This window comes from Aethalodelphis obliquidens, unplaced genomic scaffold, assembly GCF_003676395.1.
Source record: "Aethalodelphis obliquidens isolate GAN/ISIS:26980383/991018 unplaced genomic scaffold, ASM367639v1 scaffold14, whole genome shotgun sequence".
NCBI lineage: Eukaryota > Metazoa > Chordata > Mammalia > Artiodactyla > Delphinidae > Aethalodelphis > Aethalodelphis obliquidens.
In genome coordinates this window covers 27,584,870-27,605,248 of record NW_020837958.1, presented here as the reverse complement: position 1 = coordinate 27,605,248, position 20,379 = coordinate 27,584,870, and the positions used below count along the sequence as shown (strand labels likewise).

Here is a 20,379-nt window from a genome sequence, read left to right as displayed (position 1 = left end):
GCTGAGAAACTGAACAGTACTTTTAGCAATTTTATGGTGTCGGGAGGTGGGGTGGAATGAGAGTAAAGAAAAGTAGGAGTCCAGGGTCCCCAAGGAGAAGCCCTGGTACACACACGTAGCTTTCCTTTGAGATCCCTAAAGGGCTGCACCGTAAGAGTAGAGGTGAACTGGAAATAAACCAGCCCTCACAAAGACTGAAACGCAGCTTCAAGTTGGCTTAATCCCTGCTAGGACTAAGGTGAGCTTCCCCTGCCATTATATGCTATCTGCTCGACGCAAAAGTTAATTCCCTCTGAAGGAAGATAAAAATCATCCAGAAGCTATGGGGATCTCTGATTAGGAGATTAATGATTCTTTACATATGGCTAATGTTTCTTTTTACAAGTCCTCTCACAACATAATTCTTACAATAACCCAGTAAAGTAGATTTAGCTCATTTTACAGATGAGGAACATGAGACTGAGACTTTATCAAGAATTCCAAAAAGTGGTTTCTAGGTTCCAGGTGTGTCTGGCTCCCTTTACATCACATATTTGTAGGCTTTTTAAAGAAGTATAAGGAACTTACAGATTTCTGAAACTAATGAAATTGCTAATATACATTTAAATCAGTTTTTAACATACATTTGACAAAAAAAATGCTTAGTGAGAACATGAATTTTGTGTCCTTTTATTATCCAGTTGAATAACAAACTTGCAAGTCATAAGTGTATATCATATAGTAAAATAAAGACGAACTGAAATAAGATCACAGTATCTTTATACATTTCCTAGAAATTAATATATGAACTCTATTATGTGTTCCTTTAGACAATTCCAGGATTTTTAATTTTTTCAGTTTGGAAGGCAATTTAATAATGAACTATAGTTCTGTACACTTTGGCGTGTCATAACCACTGTATAACTCCAAATGACAGAATTGGCAGATTAAGAAATACAGGCAACTGACAACCAGATTTTGGAGCATTCTTCAAAAAGTCAGGAACATACCATCTATGTCCCTGAGTAATAACTCACTGATTAAGAATTATGAACCACACTTTTGGTTCAATTCTGTTCTCATATATTTGAAGAAATATATTTAAAATGCATGAAAACTCTAAGACTCTCAGAACTCCTCATTTACCAAATATCTTAAATTCAGAGGTTAGAAGAAAGAACTGAAACCAATCATTAAATATTTCCATTATTCTGAAGATGTGAATTATAATCGTTGTGTCTTTAACATTTACTTTAGTGTGCTTTTGTCATAGAGTGATTTGAAATACCATCATTTAAAAATTCAATAACTACGATTCTTTGCAATGATCAAAGTTGTATGAAAATAACCAAACCAGATACAGTATGCATGATTTGTTGTTATTTGCTATCTATCCTAGTTTGCTTCATAGATTTCCTTGCAACCAAATACACTAACTATAAACGACCTAACCAATATTTCAAAAGGTTTTAGATTAGCTGACTTAGATCTAGTACTATCAAAGGTATACTTAACAGTTGATCAGCTATTAAAATTTATAAGTAATGTAAAAATCTGAAGTAGCATGAATTATTCTTCCTAATTCTATTTCCTTGTATAACATAAAATGAAATAAATTTTTAAGAGTTTTTAAAATAATTTCCTTTGAGGCCTAAAAAGGATTAAAATATCTAGTTGTCTGTTGAAATAAAACATGTTAAATGGTATTCAATTTGACTATTAATGTGAAAAAATTAAGGACACGGTCTTTAAATAGCTGATTAAGAATGGGAAATTGGCTGAAAATATGACCCTTCATACAATCAATAGAAATGAGATCACTGGGAGAGGAAACTGATGGGGCACAAAATTCTGGTGATTCTGAGTTTCTTTTCGGACCTATAGAGTTTAAGATATTTGGCAGGGCTGCCATGTTGCACAACCCCATTTCATTCTAATGAATGGTGCCACAAGAAGTTACACAACATTGGCCTAATTCATGGGACATCTAGATGGAAATATCTGGCAGGCAGCTGGATGTAAGAGGCAAAAACTCAAGACAGATGTCAGGGTTAGAATTGCAAATATGGGAGACATGAAATAAGAAAGTCATGGACACGGATGACATCTCCCGTGAACAGAGAGCAGAGAGAGAAGAGGGCTAAAGACAGAAACTTGAGGAAAGTCTTCCTTTAGTGGGTGGGGGGAGGAAAGGAGCAAACTGAAGAGACACAAGCCTATCCTGGGGATTCCAGCTTTACTGCTTTATACCAAGCCTGCTCCCTGTACTACACCGCTGACACCACATAAAAGCCAGTGCTTGCAGCCTTCATTATTACAGTGTCAGTCCTAAAATGCTCTTCTTGACTTTTCTTACACCATCTCCTCCCCATTTCCCCACACTCGACTGTCACGCCTGACCTTCCTATTTATGGTCTCACCTTATACCTTGGAAATAAAGTGCTTGGCACTGCTTTTCCAACTTAAACTTTGCACGCTTCTCATCTGTCTCAGTTTGAACTCTCCCTTGGACAACACTGTCTCCTGCTAACCTGAGGATATTCTCTGGGGCTGCATGTCGGAGTTCAGGGCCTTGCAAGCTCCCTTTGGCCTCTTGAGTAGGACAGATAATGTAAAACATATGCAATGCCACAGAAAGAAAAGAGTTTCAAGGAGGATGGTCACTCGGGCAGGGGCTCCCTAGTGCCTTCAAAATAAAGTCACAAATTCTTCACCTGGACTTAAGGATTATACTCCAATCAACCTTTCTAGACTTAAATACTCCTTTTTCCCTACAAGACACTACACTTGAAAATAGACTATTTGCTCTTTACCAGGTATGTTTCATATGCAAAGGCCTCTCTGCTTTTGCTCAGGCTAGCAGCAGAGACAGCTGATCCCCTATTAAATTTGGGCATGTGAATGTGACCAAGCTTGGCACAAATTCAGTTATAAGTAAGCTATTGTAGAAATAAGAGAATCTTAAGTAACAATGTGGATCAGTTCCATAATAACCACCAAGGTATTGTAAGTGATCATTGAAGTCATTTTACTCAAGAACTGGGGAAAATAAAATTAGGCTACACTTCACTAAAGCTGTTACCAAAAGAAAAAAAAAGTAGTGGCTAGAGTATCCAGGTACACATTTTCAAAGACTAATGGTCCATTAAGGAATGGGAATAGAGAAGATTGTTTGGCTGCTGTTCCTCCACAACCAGGTCATCAAGCAAAGCAACAGTTGGCCCACAGGCCTCTGAATGCTCAGATGCTTTCGGGATTAGGACTGGCAACTGTCAGATGCTCAGCTGCCTGCTGACTTTAGCAAGGGCATCACTGACAACATCAAGCTCATGCTGCAGCTCATTCATGGCACTGGTTATGCTCTTGGTGTCCTTCAAGATCTGAATACTCCGTGTATACGGATTATACTTCACTCCAAATGGACGCCTGATTGTTTTGGTAAATTCTCTATTTAAGAAAAAAAATATGAGGCAATCAGTTTCTAGGGAGAAAATGATAAAAACCAAATACTGTCCGTTAGTCTAAAAATTAACATATCTAAATCTTGTGTATTCTTCAAGTCCTTTCTCAAATGCCATTAGGCTTTCCCTGTTCCCCTAGCTGGAATGAATTGCTCCTGAATGAAATGCAGAACAGCGTTTCATCTGTATCTCTTTAAGGCTTCCTAGTTGTTATATAGTAATTTGCATACAGTTTATTTTTCCTATTAGATTATAAACTCTCTGATAGGAAGGAATAGGAAGTAACCAATTTCTCAGTGTATCTGATTTATATTTGCAACACTGAACATCATTATAAACAATACACCCTAAATATTTACTGTGAAAGAGAGATGTGTTACAGGCAAAAGGTGCCTAGTGGGCTTCTAATTATCCAGCTGCTTGCTTCTGTGACTTGTTACCATTATTGGACCTATCTTTTACAGAGGAAAATTAAGGCATGAGGAAGATATACTTTACCTCATCTTCTCCTTTGCATCTTCAAAGCTTTCAGATACAAAGTAGACATCCTGAAAAGTTGTGATGAGACACTCCTGTTTGCAGGTAATCTTAGGATCAAAGGGCTTTACTTTGGCATGTCCAGAAAGTGCGTGCTAGAGGATGAAGAGTCAGTGAATCAAAGGATACTATCTATTTTCATGATCACATTCTACACCCAACTGCCAGAGCCAGCAAAACAAATGGTTTGCTATCTCTATAAACGCCCCAAGACCACTCCATTGTTCTAACACTCTTCTCCATTTAGGAGGTACCCAAGGATCTTTATTTATTTATTCCTGCATTATGGCATCTGCTTTCTACCCTACACTGGTTATTCCTATACATGACTTGTACCCACCAGCAGGTGGTAGGCTCCTTGAGAGAAAGACTGTACCTTGGACAATATTTCATGCACATCCACCACTCAACAAACATAAGTTCATTCTTTTATTGGATAAATAATACATCTCAAAGAATTCCCTAGAAATTACTGAAGTTGTTGCTAGCACACCAAAAATGGTGAGGCAACAGCAAGACTTTGTTTTAAAATACATTTTTATTTAAAAGATATAACTATATTCTGAATAGTTATCTATATCTATTTAGAAAACTTAGGAAATAGAGAAAAATGCCTCTTAGGTAATGTTTACTGCCACCCCAAGTATTTCCCACAGTAAGCTCTTATTGAGAGCCAAAAACTAGGGCTTCCCTGGTGGCACAGTGGTTAAGAATCCGCCTGCCAATGCAGGGGACATGGGTTCAAGCCGTGGTCTGGGAAGATCCCACATGCCGCGGAGCAACTAAGCCCGTACACCACAACTACTGAGCCTGCGCTCTAGAGCCCACGTGCCACAACTACTAAAGCCCACACACCTAGAGCCTGTGTTCCACAACAAGAGAAGCCACCACAATGAGAAGCCTGCGTACCACAACAAGGAGTAGCCCCCACTTGCCACAACTAGAGAAAGCCCACGCGCAGCAACAAAGACCCAAGGCAGCCAAAAATAATAAATAAATAAATAATAAAAATAAATAAATTAAAATCCAGAAACTATTTCAGGTCATATCAATTACATTAAGTGAATATGGTTATGTGCAAAGATTTACAGCTCTTACTTTGAGTTCACTGATGGAAGAAAGTAAGCCAGCACCGAAGACTCTTAGCTGCCCCTCTTGTTTACATAGACCAAACTCCACAGTGAAGAAGTAGCACTGCAAAATGACATCAGTATTACTTTCACATCCTGAAGGACTCAATTTAAAACAAATTACAACTCTTAGTCACTGACCCAAAGTACCCTGGAATAAAATGCAAGACCCCCAGCATAGCTCACAAGTATTTCTACAATCTGACCTCGTTCCAAACCAGACTTCTCAAACTTTTGTTCCCAGAACTCTTATATACTCTTAAAAATTACTGAGGAGGGACTTCCCTGGTGGTCCAGTAGGTAAGACTCCACACTCTCAATGCAGGGGCCCGGGTTCGATCCCTGGTAGGGGAACTAGATCCTGCATGCATGCCTCAACTAAGAAGTCTGCATGCCACAACTAAAGATCCCACATGGAGAAATGAAGAGCCCGTGTGTGGCAACTAAGACTCAACACCGCCAAAATAAATAAGTAAATAAATAAATAAATAAATATTTTAAATTACTGAGGACCCCAAAGACCTTTTGTTTATGTGGGATAGAGCTAGCTATATTTACCATATTAAAAATGTAAACTGAGAAAAATTTAAATGTTTACTAATTAATGTTAAAATTATAATAAACCATTTTATGGTAACACAAATAACATTTTAATCAAAAGTAACTATATTGTACAAAAAAACGGTGAGAGGGCTTCCCTGGTGGCGCAGTGGTTGGGAGTCCGCCTGCCGATGCAGGGGACGCAGGTTTGTGCCCCAGTCCGGGAGGATCCCACGTGCCGCGGAGCGGCTGGGCCCGTGGGCCGTGGTCGCTGGGCCTGCGCGTCCAGAACCTGTGCTCCGCAACGGGAGAGGCCACAGCAGTGAGGGGCCCGCGTACCGCAAAAAAAAAAAAAGAAAGAAAAAAACGGTGAGAAAAGTTGCATTGTTTTATATTGTCACAAATCTTTTTAGTGTCCGGATTGATATTATTTAATGTCTGGCTGGAAAACAGATGGATTCTCACATCTGCTTCTGCATTAAATCTGTCACAATAGATTGTTTTGGTTCAAGCATGTGGAGAGAAGTCAGCCTCAAACAGATAAGTAGTTGGAAGACGGTTGAATATTGTAATAGCCTTCTCAGATAATTGTGGCTATTCTTCTTTGACACAACATCAAAACTCAACAAGTGGTAATTTCTTAAAGTACAGCTGTAATGTGGAATCTGAAACCATATCAATGAACTCTGTCCCTCACATTAAAATTCACTCTGCATTTTGAATGGATCTTTTACTCAAGGACCCTGTGGGGTCCCCAAACCACAATTTGAGAGCACTGTTCTAACCATCTAGCCTATTTCACACCACCTCCCCAAACCTCACACACTCTGCTCCAGCTTCTTGTCATTTCCTCAGATACACCAAGCACCTCCTGTCTTTCCTTGTGTGTCCTCATCCTAAGATGCTCTTCCTTCCTTTCCTGGCAGGTGAAAACATTACTCATCTTCCCAGGGCTGGTCCAGATGTTCATCTTCCATGAAACCTTCCACAGGCAGTTCTCTGCACTCCCAGAGCACCCTGCCTGAGCTTCTCTACAGACCTCCTTTCATTCTAACATAAGTGTCTGTGTATAAGTTCCTTGAAGGTGGGAACCAGGCCTTATTCATCTTTCTATTTCCAGCATGTTTTGTACCTAGTGCTCAAAAATATTTTTAGCATCATTTTTAAGGAACCTATCATTTTTACTAAAAAAAGAAGGTATACCAACTGTTAACATTACTGTATTCTAGTGTTCTCTGTCTCTCTGCCTTTTTTTTTTTTTTTAAAGCTCAGGTCTTCTTTGGATAAGCCTTAAATTTTTACATCTTCCTTTAATGTTTTTTTAAATTATTTAAATTAAATTAAATATGAGCAAAGACAAATTTTCTAATGCTCATCTTGAGTAGGTACTTTTAAACTACACAAATACCCACAGCCCACCCCAGTTAAAGATTACTGATCCATACAGCTATTTCCAGATTTATACCGTTGCTAGTTTTTGAACAGCCTCTTCTGAAGCTCCAAGAGAAGCCAGGCCAATTTCTTGGGAGAACTGAGCAAAACTAGGTTCAGCCAAAAGGGGGACATGACCCAAGAGTTCATGGCAGGTATCTCTGAAAAAGAGGTACAAGTTGTCACACTGTGACATTTAACATAAATGCATAATCAACCATTCAATCAAATCAAAACCTGATCTTACTTTTATTCAAATTGATCAGGTGGTATTACTTTGGAAATGGACCACAAAGGACACTATTACAAAACCTTGGCCACTCACAAACACACATATGTAAGTTCATACAAATACGCACAGACATCCACATGTCAACCCCCCAACCCCCAAACCAGGTCTCTACTCAAATGTGACCTTCTCAGTCAGTCCTTTTCTGATCACCCTTTTCAAAGTAGAAACACCCACACACACACAACTCTGTCCCCTTTCCCTACTTTATTTTTCTCCATGGTACTTATAACCATCTGAATTTTATATATATATACATTTACTTGTTTGTTTATTATCTATATCTCCCATTGGAATATAAGGTCTATGAAGGCAGGAAACTTTGATTTTTTTCAGTCTTACATCCCCTATGCTTAGGACAGCACTTGGCACCTAATAGGTTGTCAATTAATAATGGTAATAATAACGGTTAACATGTATAGAGCGTGGATCATGTATTACATGCCAGGCACCATTCAAAATGCTTTACATGTGCTAATTCGCTTGATCCTCACAAAAAATCATGACGTAGGTACCATATCGATGGATGGATGCTGCAGTAGAAGTACTTACGGCTCTGGGGTATAGAGGGGATCTGAACTGTGTCTCACATACTGTGTGCAGTGAAAAACTCGAAAGGCTAAACCTGATAAGAAATCTCTTGGTGATAAGTAACCAGCCACAGGACGGATGGAAAAACCTGTGCGCTCTGCAAAGCAAAGGAGAAAATCTTCACTAGAATAGACAATCTTACTTTTCTTTTTTTAAAAAACTCACTAACAAGATCTATTAATTTAGATCAGAACCATTTTTGAAACTACGTCATTTTTAGCCAGTACTACCTCTTGTAGTTTCTTTGTTATCTAAACTGGATGGTGCTCTTTCATTCCCCAATACCTGAGTCTGCATGCCCACTGTAAAAGTCACCTTCCACTAGGCTGCAGTGGCTCTGGGGACCTCTATAAGCTCTGATCTTGTCCTTCATTTCAAACTCTCACACTCTGGTAATTCCAGTTCCACCCCAATGCTTTGTACTTGGATTCTCCCACTCCGATGGGCAAAAGAATTTTTCACAAAGATGGAAATGTTCAACATCTAGCCTATTGCTAGCCACTAGCCACGTGTGGCTATGGAGCCCTTGAAATGTGGCTAATGTGGCTGGGGAACTAACATTTTGATTTACATTCATTTTATTTTTTTTAACTTTATTTTATTTATTTATTTATTTTTGGCCGCACGACACAGCATGTGGGATCTCAGTTCCCCAACCAGGGATGGAACCCATGCCCCCTGCATTGGAAGGCAGAGTCTTAACCACTGGACTACCGGGAAGTCCCTACATTCATTTAAATTATTTAAACAGCCACGGTTGTCTAGTGGCCACCATATTTGCCAGGGCAGGTAGCCCCTTCCAATTCATGTTTTGTTTGAACTGTCTTTTAATATTGGTTTCTCTCTTTGACACGTTCCCTTGAAACACCTTTAGCAACAAGCTCTGCAGCCTGCTCAAGCTCCAGACCCCAAGTGATCAGCTTTCAGTTTTGCATCTATAACAAACTATTGCCTCCAGATCTCATGCAAGTGTGATTTGATAACAACTTCTGTAGCATATGCTAGTCCATCTTTGTTAAGTCACACAAGGTCATGTGCTTTGGTTCTCTGCCATTCTTAATCACTATTTTTTTTAAATCTAGTTTTTGTAGGAACCACTTATATGAGTTCTTCCCTTGTAAAAACTATATTGCCCTCTCCTGTTTAGTTCTTAGTTTTGTGTATAGTGGTTGAGGAATGAGAATTATGGAGTTGAATAAATATGTATTTTTTATAACAGTCTATATAATAAATTCAAAGATAGTAATTTCAGATCATGATGGAAATAAGATAAACTCCCTTTGGGTCAAAAACATAATGCCTATTTTTTCCCCTAAGGTTCTAATCTGCTGAGATCAAAGGGGAATATTTATTTTTCTTACATATTGTAGATCCTGGAGATCACTGATCCTTTTACTTCCTATACTAGTGAGAAAAAATAAGGAAGCCTGGACCAAGTAAGCATGATGAACTAAAAGGAGCAAAATTGTCCTTAGTCTTTGTTTATGCTTCTATTAACACATCTTCTTCTTTGAGAAAACGATAGAATCTTAGTGTGGAAAGGGGCTTCAGCGATCATTTACTCCAACCTTCCCAAAGGTGCTTGAATCTCCTCTATCACATCCCTCTAGTGGGTGTGGAACTTTTGCATGAACATCTCCATGGATGTGGAACTAACCATCTCATGAGCCTGTCCCATTTTCAGATGGCTCTTTTAACAGGATCTTGTCCGTTTCGAACTAAAAGTTTGCTGTTTCTATCCGACTGTCCTTTACTTCAGAGCCACATAGGAATCCCTCTATAACATAAGATGACCTTCAAATATTTAAATAAATCTATAAAGTCCCCTAAATTTCCAGGTTAAACACCCTGAGAATCCTTCAAATTTTATTTATATGATACATTTTCCAATCCTCTTACAATTCTGCTCACTCTCCTCTACATTTGCTCCAGGTTATGAACGTCCCTCTTCAAACGTGGTGCCTGGAGAATTGCCAGGACAGAATACAGAAAAATTCTGACCTCCCAAATAACTGGACTTTAGTCCTCTATTAAAAATTCTATTGTCATTGAAATGGAGTTCAATATTCCCCTTACAAAAAATTAATCATTTCATTACCTTTTAAAAAGTTTGAGACATCTTCCAATTGTGGGATATTATCTTCCCGGTATCCACAGTATTTAGAAAGCAAAGGTAAGTTTTTGAGATACTCTCTGCAGGCATGGGTTGGGTAAAGTTTGTTGAGCTCTCGGAACACAGTTCCCCAGGTCTTAATCTCCTCCTCAGTGAATTCAACGTTAGGAATGGGGTCTCCACTAATGAGATAAAGAGAAGTTATCTTGAATTAGCATCCAATAAACAGTAGCACGTATCTTGTTTTCTATTTACTATATAGGCATAATTTACTCCATTTATTTCATTAGTTCAAAGTTGAATAAGTTATTTTTATAGTACACTTACTGTTTATAGTTCATAGCCAAGTCTGCAAAATACTTTCGTCTTTTACGATAGACATTGTCTTTGAAGCCCTGATAATTAAAGAAAAGTTTTTAAATATGTATACTAAAAAATACTTAACAAATGACTTAGAAAACATTTCATTATTATTCAAGTGACTATACTGAAGCGCTATATAACTGTTATTTTGAGCAAGCACTGTTTAGAAATTTATGATCATTTTTCTTTTAAAGTCAACATTATATGACAGATTCATACGATAGTGGCTGCAAAGATAAAAGATACTATAGATTCAAAAATACTACAGTAGCTACAAAAATAAAATAGTTTGAGGAAAAAGAAAAGCACCACCCTAGTTAAAATACATGGCTCTTTTCCAAGGGTGAGTTTTTTCTTAATCATTTGACTACATCTTCAGTTATATTTTCCTGTAATTAGTAACAAAGTAGTAATTACTAATATTTGAAATCATGGCAACTGAATCTAGCTTCAGATTTTATTGCAAAATGCAGACATATTAATCATTTGTAGAAGCAATTAATGATGAAAAGATAGAAGAGATAGTAACACTAGAATTTATACCTATGAAAAATATTTAAGAAAAAAATAGACAAAATAAGGCATCAAAAAGCAAATCTTAGGAGGAAATAGCCAATAATACAAAATAGGAAAGAAGGGGAGGACACTTGAAAGGAAAGAATGAGACTCGTGTGTTTAACACAGATTTACAAGTCCCTACTATGCACCTGGCCTTGTGCTGAAATTCAGAGAAACACAGCACAATCTGGGTCTTCAAGGAGTTTACTTTAACCAATTGTTTTGAAACAATATGGTAAGTGCCTTATTACAGACAGGCACAAAATACCACTTGAACTCAGAAAGAAACTCATAATCCAGAGTATGCGAAGAGGGTAGTGGGGGTCAGGAAAGGGTCCCTAGCAATGACTCCTAAGCTAAAAGAGGAGTGGGGAGAGCCAGGGGGAGAAGGACAGAAAGCACAGCACCAAGGACAGCGCAGAAATGAAAAACAGCATGTTGCACCTAAGAAAGTACAGGTAATCCAAAGTTACTGGAGCCTGGAGAGTGAGGTGGAGCACGGTGAAGACTAGTTATGGGTCTGCTAGTAAAGGTCTGTTTGAGAGCTTGGATTTTAGTCTTGGGGTAATTGGAAGCCATTGGGTTTTTTTTTTTTTTTTAAAAAATAACAGCTTTATCAAGATATAACTCACATACCTTAAAACTGACATTTTAAAGTGTACAATTTAGGGGGGTTTAGGATATTCACAGTGTTGTGCAACCACCTCCACCATAATTTCAGAACATTTTATCACACTGAAAAAAAACACCCTGCTCATTCGCAGTCTATCCTCATTTTCCCTCACCCCCAGCCCTGGCAAACAGTAATCTACTTCCTGTTGCTATGAATTTGCCACTTCTGGATATTTCATGTAAAAGAAATCACACAATGTATGGCCTTTTGTGACTGGCTTCTTTCACTATCACAGTGTTTTCAAGGTTCACCCCTGTTGTAGCATGTTGAGTAATTCATGCTTTTTTATGGCCATTAATATCCATGTTGGGGACATACCATGCTTTACTTATCCATTCACCAGTGGATGGATATTTGGGTTGTTTCCACTTTTTTGCTACTATGAATAATGCTTCTATGAACATTTGTGTACAAGTTTTTGCGTGGGCTTATGTTTTCAGTTTTCTTAGATCTGTACTGAGGTAACATTGGTGATTTTTAGGCACAAGAGGGATAACGGTTATACTGAGGCTTTAGATCATTCTAGTGACTATGAGGACAGGTTTGAGGCGGCAAGGCTGGAGGCAGGAAGACCAGTTAAGGGATGTGGTAGTAAGAATAAACAAGGAACAAATTAAAGAAATATCTTGGAGGTGAAAATCAGCAGGACTTGGTAGTAGGTCAGTAAAACTGATTTACACACCTTTCCGTAAACATGCCCCAGATTTTCTTGCCTCTGAACCTTTGCTCATTTTGCAATGAACTGTCCTTCCTCTCCATCTCTTTCCTGCCAAAATTCTTTAAGGCCAAGTTAACAAGGTTAACAAGGTTGCCTTTCTCTGACCTCTTCAGCTAGAAGTGTTTACTCTCTTGTGTATATCTCAAAGCAGTCTGTTCATGCCACTTAGCACACTTTTCATACTTAAATCTTGTATTTTGTTTATATATGTGTGTGTGTGTGCTTTACTTTGTCAACTTGACTGGAAGCTCCCAGAGTGCAGGTACAGCAAATTATTAATTCCAATACTTATTCAATGAGATATTATAGAATAAATGGATGGATCGGCTGGGGTTGTCTAAGGCAGTATACGGTCACATTCACACAGCTAATAAGTGATAGAAGCTAGATTAAATCCCTGGTCTGTGCAACTCTACTGCTGACTCTCTTCTCTCCTCCCCTCCCAGGATCCTAGAGCTCCATAAGAAGTCCTAATGCTCTAGACTTACTAATTCTCCAACTCATGCCTGTACTGTATCCCATATGATTTTCCAAGGAAACAGCTTCCTAATTCATCAACTGCATAATAAACCAATTATGCTGGGCAGTGTGGGTGATGATTTCCCCCTTCCTATCTTTACTCCCCTCTCCAATAGCCCATGCCCATTTTGATAGAAACCGACTGCAGATACGGTGTTCATTGTAGTGTAATTCTTGGAATAGCTCTTAGTGATACGAATTCCAGGCATGACACAGATGTTTTGGAGCCAATGAAATTGGATGCTCTTCAGTCACTTGGTTTCAAGTCCACCAACATGAAGGACTAATAACACTTCCTGAAACCCAGATTAATCAAGATCCTATTTAGTCTAGAATAAGCACTTTCTCCAGAAAAGAAAAATAATACCCTTAATTTTTTAGTTTGCTTTAACTTATTTTCATGAAAATATTTATTTAAAATATTTACAGGATGGTCAGCATCCAGTTCAGATCCATACATCAGAACTCTGTTAGCACAATGGTCCAGGTCAGAAATCTTCTTTGGAAACCAAGGAACAGTTTCCATACCTGAAAAATACAAAAAACACTAACAGTTGAAGAGACCATCTTAAATTAGGCAATAAAGAAAAAGAAATTAAGAAAGTCATAAATGCATTTGGATGAGATTTTTAATTTTAGCTCGTACGTTGAGGCACAATGTATACAAGTAAATTGGTCTAGTTTTAATAAGTAAATCTTATTCAAAGTTTTTGAGTTTAAAAATATTTTAAGCCTTAATTTCCTAAGCATTGCAGAAATGATGCACTTTAGTAATAGACCAAAAGTTCAAAAAAATTTAAGCTACATATTTAGCTAGTCTTAAAGAGTAAGGCTAATTTTTTTTTTTTTTTTTTTTTTTTTGGCAGTACGCGGGCCTCTCACTGTTGTGGCCCCTCCCGTTGCGGAGCACAAGCTCCGGATGCGCAGGCTCAGCGGCCATGGCTCACGGGCCCAGCCTCTCCGCGGCATGTGGGATCTTCCCGGACCGGGGCACGAACCCGTGTCCCCTGCATTGGCAGGCGGACTCTCAACCACTGCGCCACCACGGAAACCCCAAGCCTAATTTTTAATTAGCAAATTTAATTAAAACTCTGTTTATTTTTGTTGATTAAAAGGATATTAGAGATCATTTATGTCTTTGCTACTTTGATCTTCTCACTATCCCTCATACATACACGCTCTCCTAAAACTCTGAGATTTGTGAATGCTGGTCTTCTCCCTGGAATACCTATCCCATCCCACATCCTGCTGCACCTCATCCTTCTGTTTTCTTGAGAATATCCTTCTCCTCCTTCAGGACCCAAATAAAATGAGCTTTCCCTGACCCTGTAGGTGGCGCTAATTCTCTATCATCTGGGTTCCCATGACTATGACTCCAATTCTCTGAAAGCTTTTACTGTTTTACTATAATGTATCTGCATATGGCTGTCTTACAGAAAAGAATGGGAACGACTCCAGGGTAGGACTATTTCTTTTTGTATCCCCATTTCTTAGTAGAAATATCTGATACAAGTTGGTGTTCCCTAAAAATCAGCTGAACTCTTTAGACTCTATAAAACTCTTCATTTGCCAGAGAGGTGAAGTAACTTATCCAAGATCATTCATCTCTAATGGAACAGAGAGGACTAGGACTCAATTCTTCTTGCTCCAGTTTAATGCTCTAACATACCCAGAAGTGATATTCAAGAGATTCAGCAACAAAACAACAGGGGCACCAATCACTCAAAATAGACACAAGCAGGGTCCCAGGCTCCTGCTCTATCAGGTGTTAATCTTCTAGTTGTTTGTGGTGGCCACAGGACTCCTAGGGGAGAACTGGGGGCACATGGGCTTCAGGCATGGTGAGGAGCACTTAAGGGACTCAGGGGAAAAGCTATCTGCCAGCCAGACATGGACATAGAATCTTGATATTTTAATACCTTATACAGCCATATGAATACATAACAGATGAATATCAGCCCTGATTACACCCAAATATTGTGACATAATCTGAAGGGATTATTTTAAATTGAGTACCATATATAAAATGTGACTGATTTATCCATTTGTCTCTTGCCCCAAGTAAACTGCAAGGATTTTTTCACAGTAGAAGATTTTAGATTATCTCTGTGCTACCTGAGTATCTGAAAATTTAGAAGCTTTCCATTTGGTTTTGGTGGAAGTGAGGACAAGGAAGAATATTGTATTTCATATATAGAGTATTTCACATCATAGTTGTCAGTAATTGTCCACATTCTCAACAAATTCAAATATTCACTTAATATCTGCTAGGTATCTGCCCTGTAAGAGTTACTAAGTGCTCAGGGATTGTGAACTGGAGGTTTGTGAAATCAAGAAATGCCTGATGGGGCTTCCCCGGTGGCACAGCGGTTGAGAGTCTGCCTGCCGATGCAGGGGACACAGGTTCGTGCCCCGGTCTGGGAAGATCCCACATGCCGCGGAGCAGCTGGGCCCGTGAGCCATGGCCACTGGACCTGTGCGTCCGGAGCCTGTGCTCCGCAACAGGACAGGCCACAGCAGTGAGAGGTCCGCGTACCGAAAAAAAAAAAAAAAAGAAATGCCTGATGATTTGGAAACTGAGAAAACAATGGATTTCTAACTATTCTAAATTCTTTCTTGTACTCAAGTTTTCCTTTCCACTTCTCTCGCCCTTGATAAAATGTTGCTTTATAATTTTTCTTTAGCATTTTGAGCAATTACATTTTGTATCTTCTTCAGTATCAGATTGTAAGCAATTTGAATAGACAGTGTTTTACTTTTACTTTCATGCCTTCAAGCTAAGCATAAGATAGGACACACATTACGCACTTAATCTTCTGAGTAGTATTTTCACTTTTCAAACTTACCATCTTCCTTCACAGTAAAATTATCTGGTAGATTCACAGAGAGAACATTAGTATGAGACTTCAACAGATGAAAAATATCATTCAATTGTTCTCTATTGATATCACAATCAACAAAAATCTCAAACTCTGAGTTTCTTCTCTTTGATTTTCGGGACTCAATGTGTAATAGGTTCACATGCTTCTCCTGTGGAAAGCAGAGGATGAAGATCACACATGACTGCCTCAAATGGTTACAGTCTCTGAGAAGATTACTTCCATTACCACTAAAGCTCAGTCTCATCACTTGTCATAATAGCCAAAGGGAAAAAAGGCTGTTTTTAGTGCCATCAACAGCAAAATAATTCCCCCTAAATATTAGGTACTATTCCAAAAAAGTTTGAAAAATTCATCACACCCTCCAGAATCTAATTAAATTAACACCCAGTAGAAAGTCCCTCAGATTGCCAGAACTGATTGGCCTTCAAATCAAAAGACTTAGTCTCCTAGATAAAAAGAACCCTTTGAAAATTCTCACAAATAAAGGCTAGGTTTTTTTTAAGTGATCTAGTGTTAGTCCTTTCAAAAGAAAAGTCTCCTTTGCAATAATGCATTTAATACAATTAGATGAACAGCTTGAACATGGAATATTTAATACCTCCAATATCTTAAGCTACAAACTCAGTAACCAGCTGAATCAGATTGCTGCTTCTGATCTCTTCGCGTGCCAGCCTGAGCTGTGGGGTCCATATGTGTAAACCTGTGGGGGGGGAAGGTATCTTCTCTTACCAATCTGGGTGCTGAGGAAAAGCCCTGGTGACATAATCATGAAACATAAGAACCAGTCACCCAACAGTTTTCTTCATCTAAAAAACGAGAAAGTTAGAGTAGATGATCTCCAATACTAACCAGTTGAATCTAAATTAACTTAGTGAACACCTGTGTAGCCAAGTAATGGCTGTGAAGCATACAAAGGAGGGCAAGATGTACAAGGAGTTTACAATCTAGTTGACTAACACATGAAAGACTAAGAGAAAATACAAATAGTGAGTGTTCAGGCGCAGAAGATATTCAGAAACGGAAAAAAACATCAGGAGTTTGAGGAGGTAGAAGGTTCTATGGAGCAGATAGGAGCTGAGATGAGTCTTAAAAAATAGATAGAATAGGAAGACAGAAGGGAAGAAGTAAAATTCCAAACAGGAGGAATTGTATGAGCAAAGGTAGGGATGAGATAATTATCAGGGAACATTAACTTGATAAATAAGAAAGGAGAGTGAATGTCAGGGATGTTGGGAAATTGGAATAGGCAGGGTTTATCCTGGAACGTAGAATCTATCATGGAATCAATACAAGAGAGCCAGTTACAAAATATATTGGAATTGATCAGGAGTAAAGGAGAGTTTTATTGAATCTATTTCTCATGGATTTTAAGAATAAGAGTACATTCATAAATATTTTCCGAATGATGACTTGAATAAATATAAACCTATAAATTACGTTTTTGGAGAAGAAGACACAAAATGTCAATTCTTCCTAAAGTAATCTAAAATTGAGTGCTATCAAAATGAAAAACTTGATGGAATTCGGTGAGGAAATGTAACTAAATAACTTAAAAGTTATTTAGTTTCTTTTCTTCTTACCTGGAAGAAAAGTTTAGTCAAGAAGGTCTAGGAAAATTCAGGTAGAGTTAAAGTAATAAGACATTCCTTATCAGATATTTCAATTACAGCAACAGAGGCACAGAGAGGTTAAGCAGTTTGCCCAAATGCACACAGCTAATCAGTGTAAGAGCTGGAATTCAAACTCAAGCTGTCTAGCTCCATAGTCTATGCCCTTAAAAACTATGCTGTAGTCCTGTTGTACAAGAAAAGAAGAGTCAGAATAACGGATAATATAGCTCTTCTTTGAACAAGATTTACATCATCTTTATAATGAAAACACTGAAGACTGATATAGCCAAAAATTGGGGCATAACTACGTTGTGAAGATGGGGGAAGGGAAGTTGAGGGGCCTCTGGAAAGGGAGCTGTGCCAAGGAAGCTAACCCTTCACTTCCGCTGGAGAAAATCAATAGGTAATATCTACAAATGGAAAAAACAAGGAATAGCAGCAGAACAAGCATATTGCTTATAAATATGGACGCTACCATGAGAAAATATAGTTAAAAGCGTTGAAGATGCTTGCCCCCTATAGGCAGAGGATAAGTAAAAATAGGTGGATTCATGCCCACAACACCATTGCAGCAGTCAGAAGAACGAATGAGATGGATACGTAGCTGCACGGGTAGGTCTTCAAAACACAGTGCTGAGTAAAAGAAAAAGTGTATGTACAATAACATTTATATAAATTACCAGTCCATGCACATGCAGAAACTCAACATAGATTCTAAGTAACATAAAAAACAATTCAGTGTGTAGATCAAACGTATCAGAGCAGTTGTCTATCAGAGGAGAGAAATGGAGATGGAATAAAACAGGAGGAGGCTGTATACATCAGTGATGACAGTGTCCACGTGATTTAAGGAGTGTGATTAGCTCAACCCTCTGCACCTAGGTCAACATAAAAATTAAATGGAATTTAGGAATGAAGAGAGATGAAGCAGAAGACTGCTATTTTCTTTATAAGCTTTATAGTGTGGGGTTGACTTTTTAAACCATGCACAAGTATTATTTGATTAAAGACAAAATAAAAAAGAAAGTTGATGGAAGAAATATAGGTATACTATTTAAAGACTCCAAGGTAATCAAAAGAAGAGCTTGCAGTAATCACGTAATTATCAAATATGGGGAGGAGAAGGAGGAAGAAGGGACGGAAGTATCAGTATCAGTATCATTCACAATAGAGAGTAAATAAATATCATGTAAATTGATAACTCAGAGAGATCAGGACAATATTTAGACATTATAAATTCACCGCTAAAAGAACTAAGATCAGAAATAGTTAAAAGAGATTGCCTCTAGGGAGTGGAACTGAGGTGCTGGGTAAAAAACTGGTGCTTTTTATCACAAACTCTTCTAGACTATTTGTTATATTTAGAATTTTAAATTCTTTGAAATATTATTTTCAAACTGCTGTTTAATAGTATATCATATGGATATAAATCTGATTTCTAAACAGCTAACATTTATTGATAATTTACTTTGAACTATCCTAAGCACTTGAAATATATTAATTTTATTAGTTCTCACAGTGACCCTGTGAGGTAGGTAGGGTTCTCATTTTATAGATGCTAAGATGAAATGCAGAGAGACTAATTAATTTGCCCACCATCACACAACCAATAAGTGACAGAGCAAGGACTTGAACTCAGGTGGCCTGCCTTCAGGGGCTACAAGCTTAATACCGATGATGTTCTAGTAGTATAATTTAACCTGTCCCATATCTTAGGACAAGTAGTTTGTTTATAATTTTTTAATTCCTATAAATAAATCTTTGTGTCTCTTAAACTGGGTTAGGTCTCCCAGTTCAATGCTATCATAGTACCTGGTACTTCTCTTTCAGGTCAGTTTACACACATGTAATCATTTGTTTACTGAAATTATTTGTTTAGTGTCTGTCTTCTCCACTAGATTATACACAACTGTGAGGGCTGGAACTGTGTCTGCTTTGTTAGGGTACACACCTTCATATCTAGCAGAACGTGCTGTACTTAGTAAGTACTCAGTAAAAATTCCTATTCTAACTGGCTGACCCTGATTTCCTTAGGATAGATTTATGGAAGTAAAATTACTGGGTCAAAATTTGTGAACATTTTAAGACTCAAAATACATATTACCAGATTGTTTCCCTACACATCACATCAATTTTCCCTCACACCAAAGGTGTATTTAAGTGCCAAATGCATTGAAGCTTTAACAGTAGGGAGTAGTATAACTGTAGAATCTTTGTTATTTTGCTATATAAAAAAATAGCATTTAATATATTATTAATGTATCATTAAATAATATCATTAAAATTTCAATATTTCATTTAATTAAAATAAAATTAAAATTTGCTTCTTCAAAATCTGTAAAGTGAATCTTTCCTCCCCCATTTCTTTATTAGTTATTTGTACCTCCTCTTCTATAAATTGTTTGTATCCTTTGCCCATTTGATAGAATCGAGCAGTATTTTAGAAACTTAAGTGTTTAAAACATTTCTGTAGTCCACCTCTGAAGAATTTACAAATAATCTTACAGACCCATTTTATAAGAGTTTTATGCAGAAATACAGAGACTGCTTACCTGGAAGATTTTCAGTGCTTTTATAAGTCCTCCAACTTCATTCTTTAAGGAAAAAATGAGAGTTGCTCTTCCCTTTTCTAAGGAATGATCTTTGTTTTCCTTATTGTCTTCAATCATGATGAATCTGGTGTACGTCTCTAAAAATAAAGTATGAAAATAGAAAGTTCTAAAAAAAAAGTTGTACAATGTAGACAATATTTGGTAGCATAGATAATATTTGAAACAGACAATATCTGATAACATTAACCAAGTTTTAGTTTCCTCACCTGTAAAACATGGATATACATATATACTTTGCAAAACTGTAATGAGACCACAATAAGCTAAAACATTGCCTAGCACAGTGCCTAGAATATAAAAGGCAGACAATACATGTTAGTAATTTTCTTTTTTTTCTAATCCAATCCTTTCAGGGCATGACTCAAGCCCATGG

At 37.7% G+C, this 20,379-nt stretch overlaps 1 protein-coding gene across 1 annotated transcript; it reads right to left on the bottom strand.

The window, feature by feature from the left end:
- Positions 1-659: 659 nt before the first annotated feature.
- TPH1 (tryptophan hydroxylase 1) lies at positions 660-20,079 on the bottom strand. Its single transcript, XM_027115257.1, has 10 exons — positions 19,947-20,079; positions 15,749-15,932; positions 13,330-13,430; positions 10,399-10,466; positions 10,057-10,253; positions 7,920-8,055; positions 7,113-7,239; positions 5,076-5,171; positions 3,939-4,072; positions 660-3,426 (listed from the first exon to the last, which is right to left on the bottom strand). Exons 1-10 carry the CDS (start codon positions 20,061-20,063, stop codon positions 3,252-3,254), a joined length of 1,335 nt encoding a protein of 444 aa, XP_026971058.1. The 5' UTR covers positions 20,064-20,079; the 3' UTR covers positions 660-3,251.
- Between the last annotated feature and the right edge of the window lie 300 nt (positions 20,080-20,379).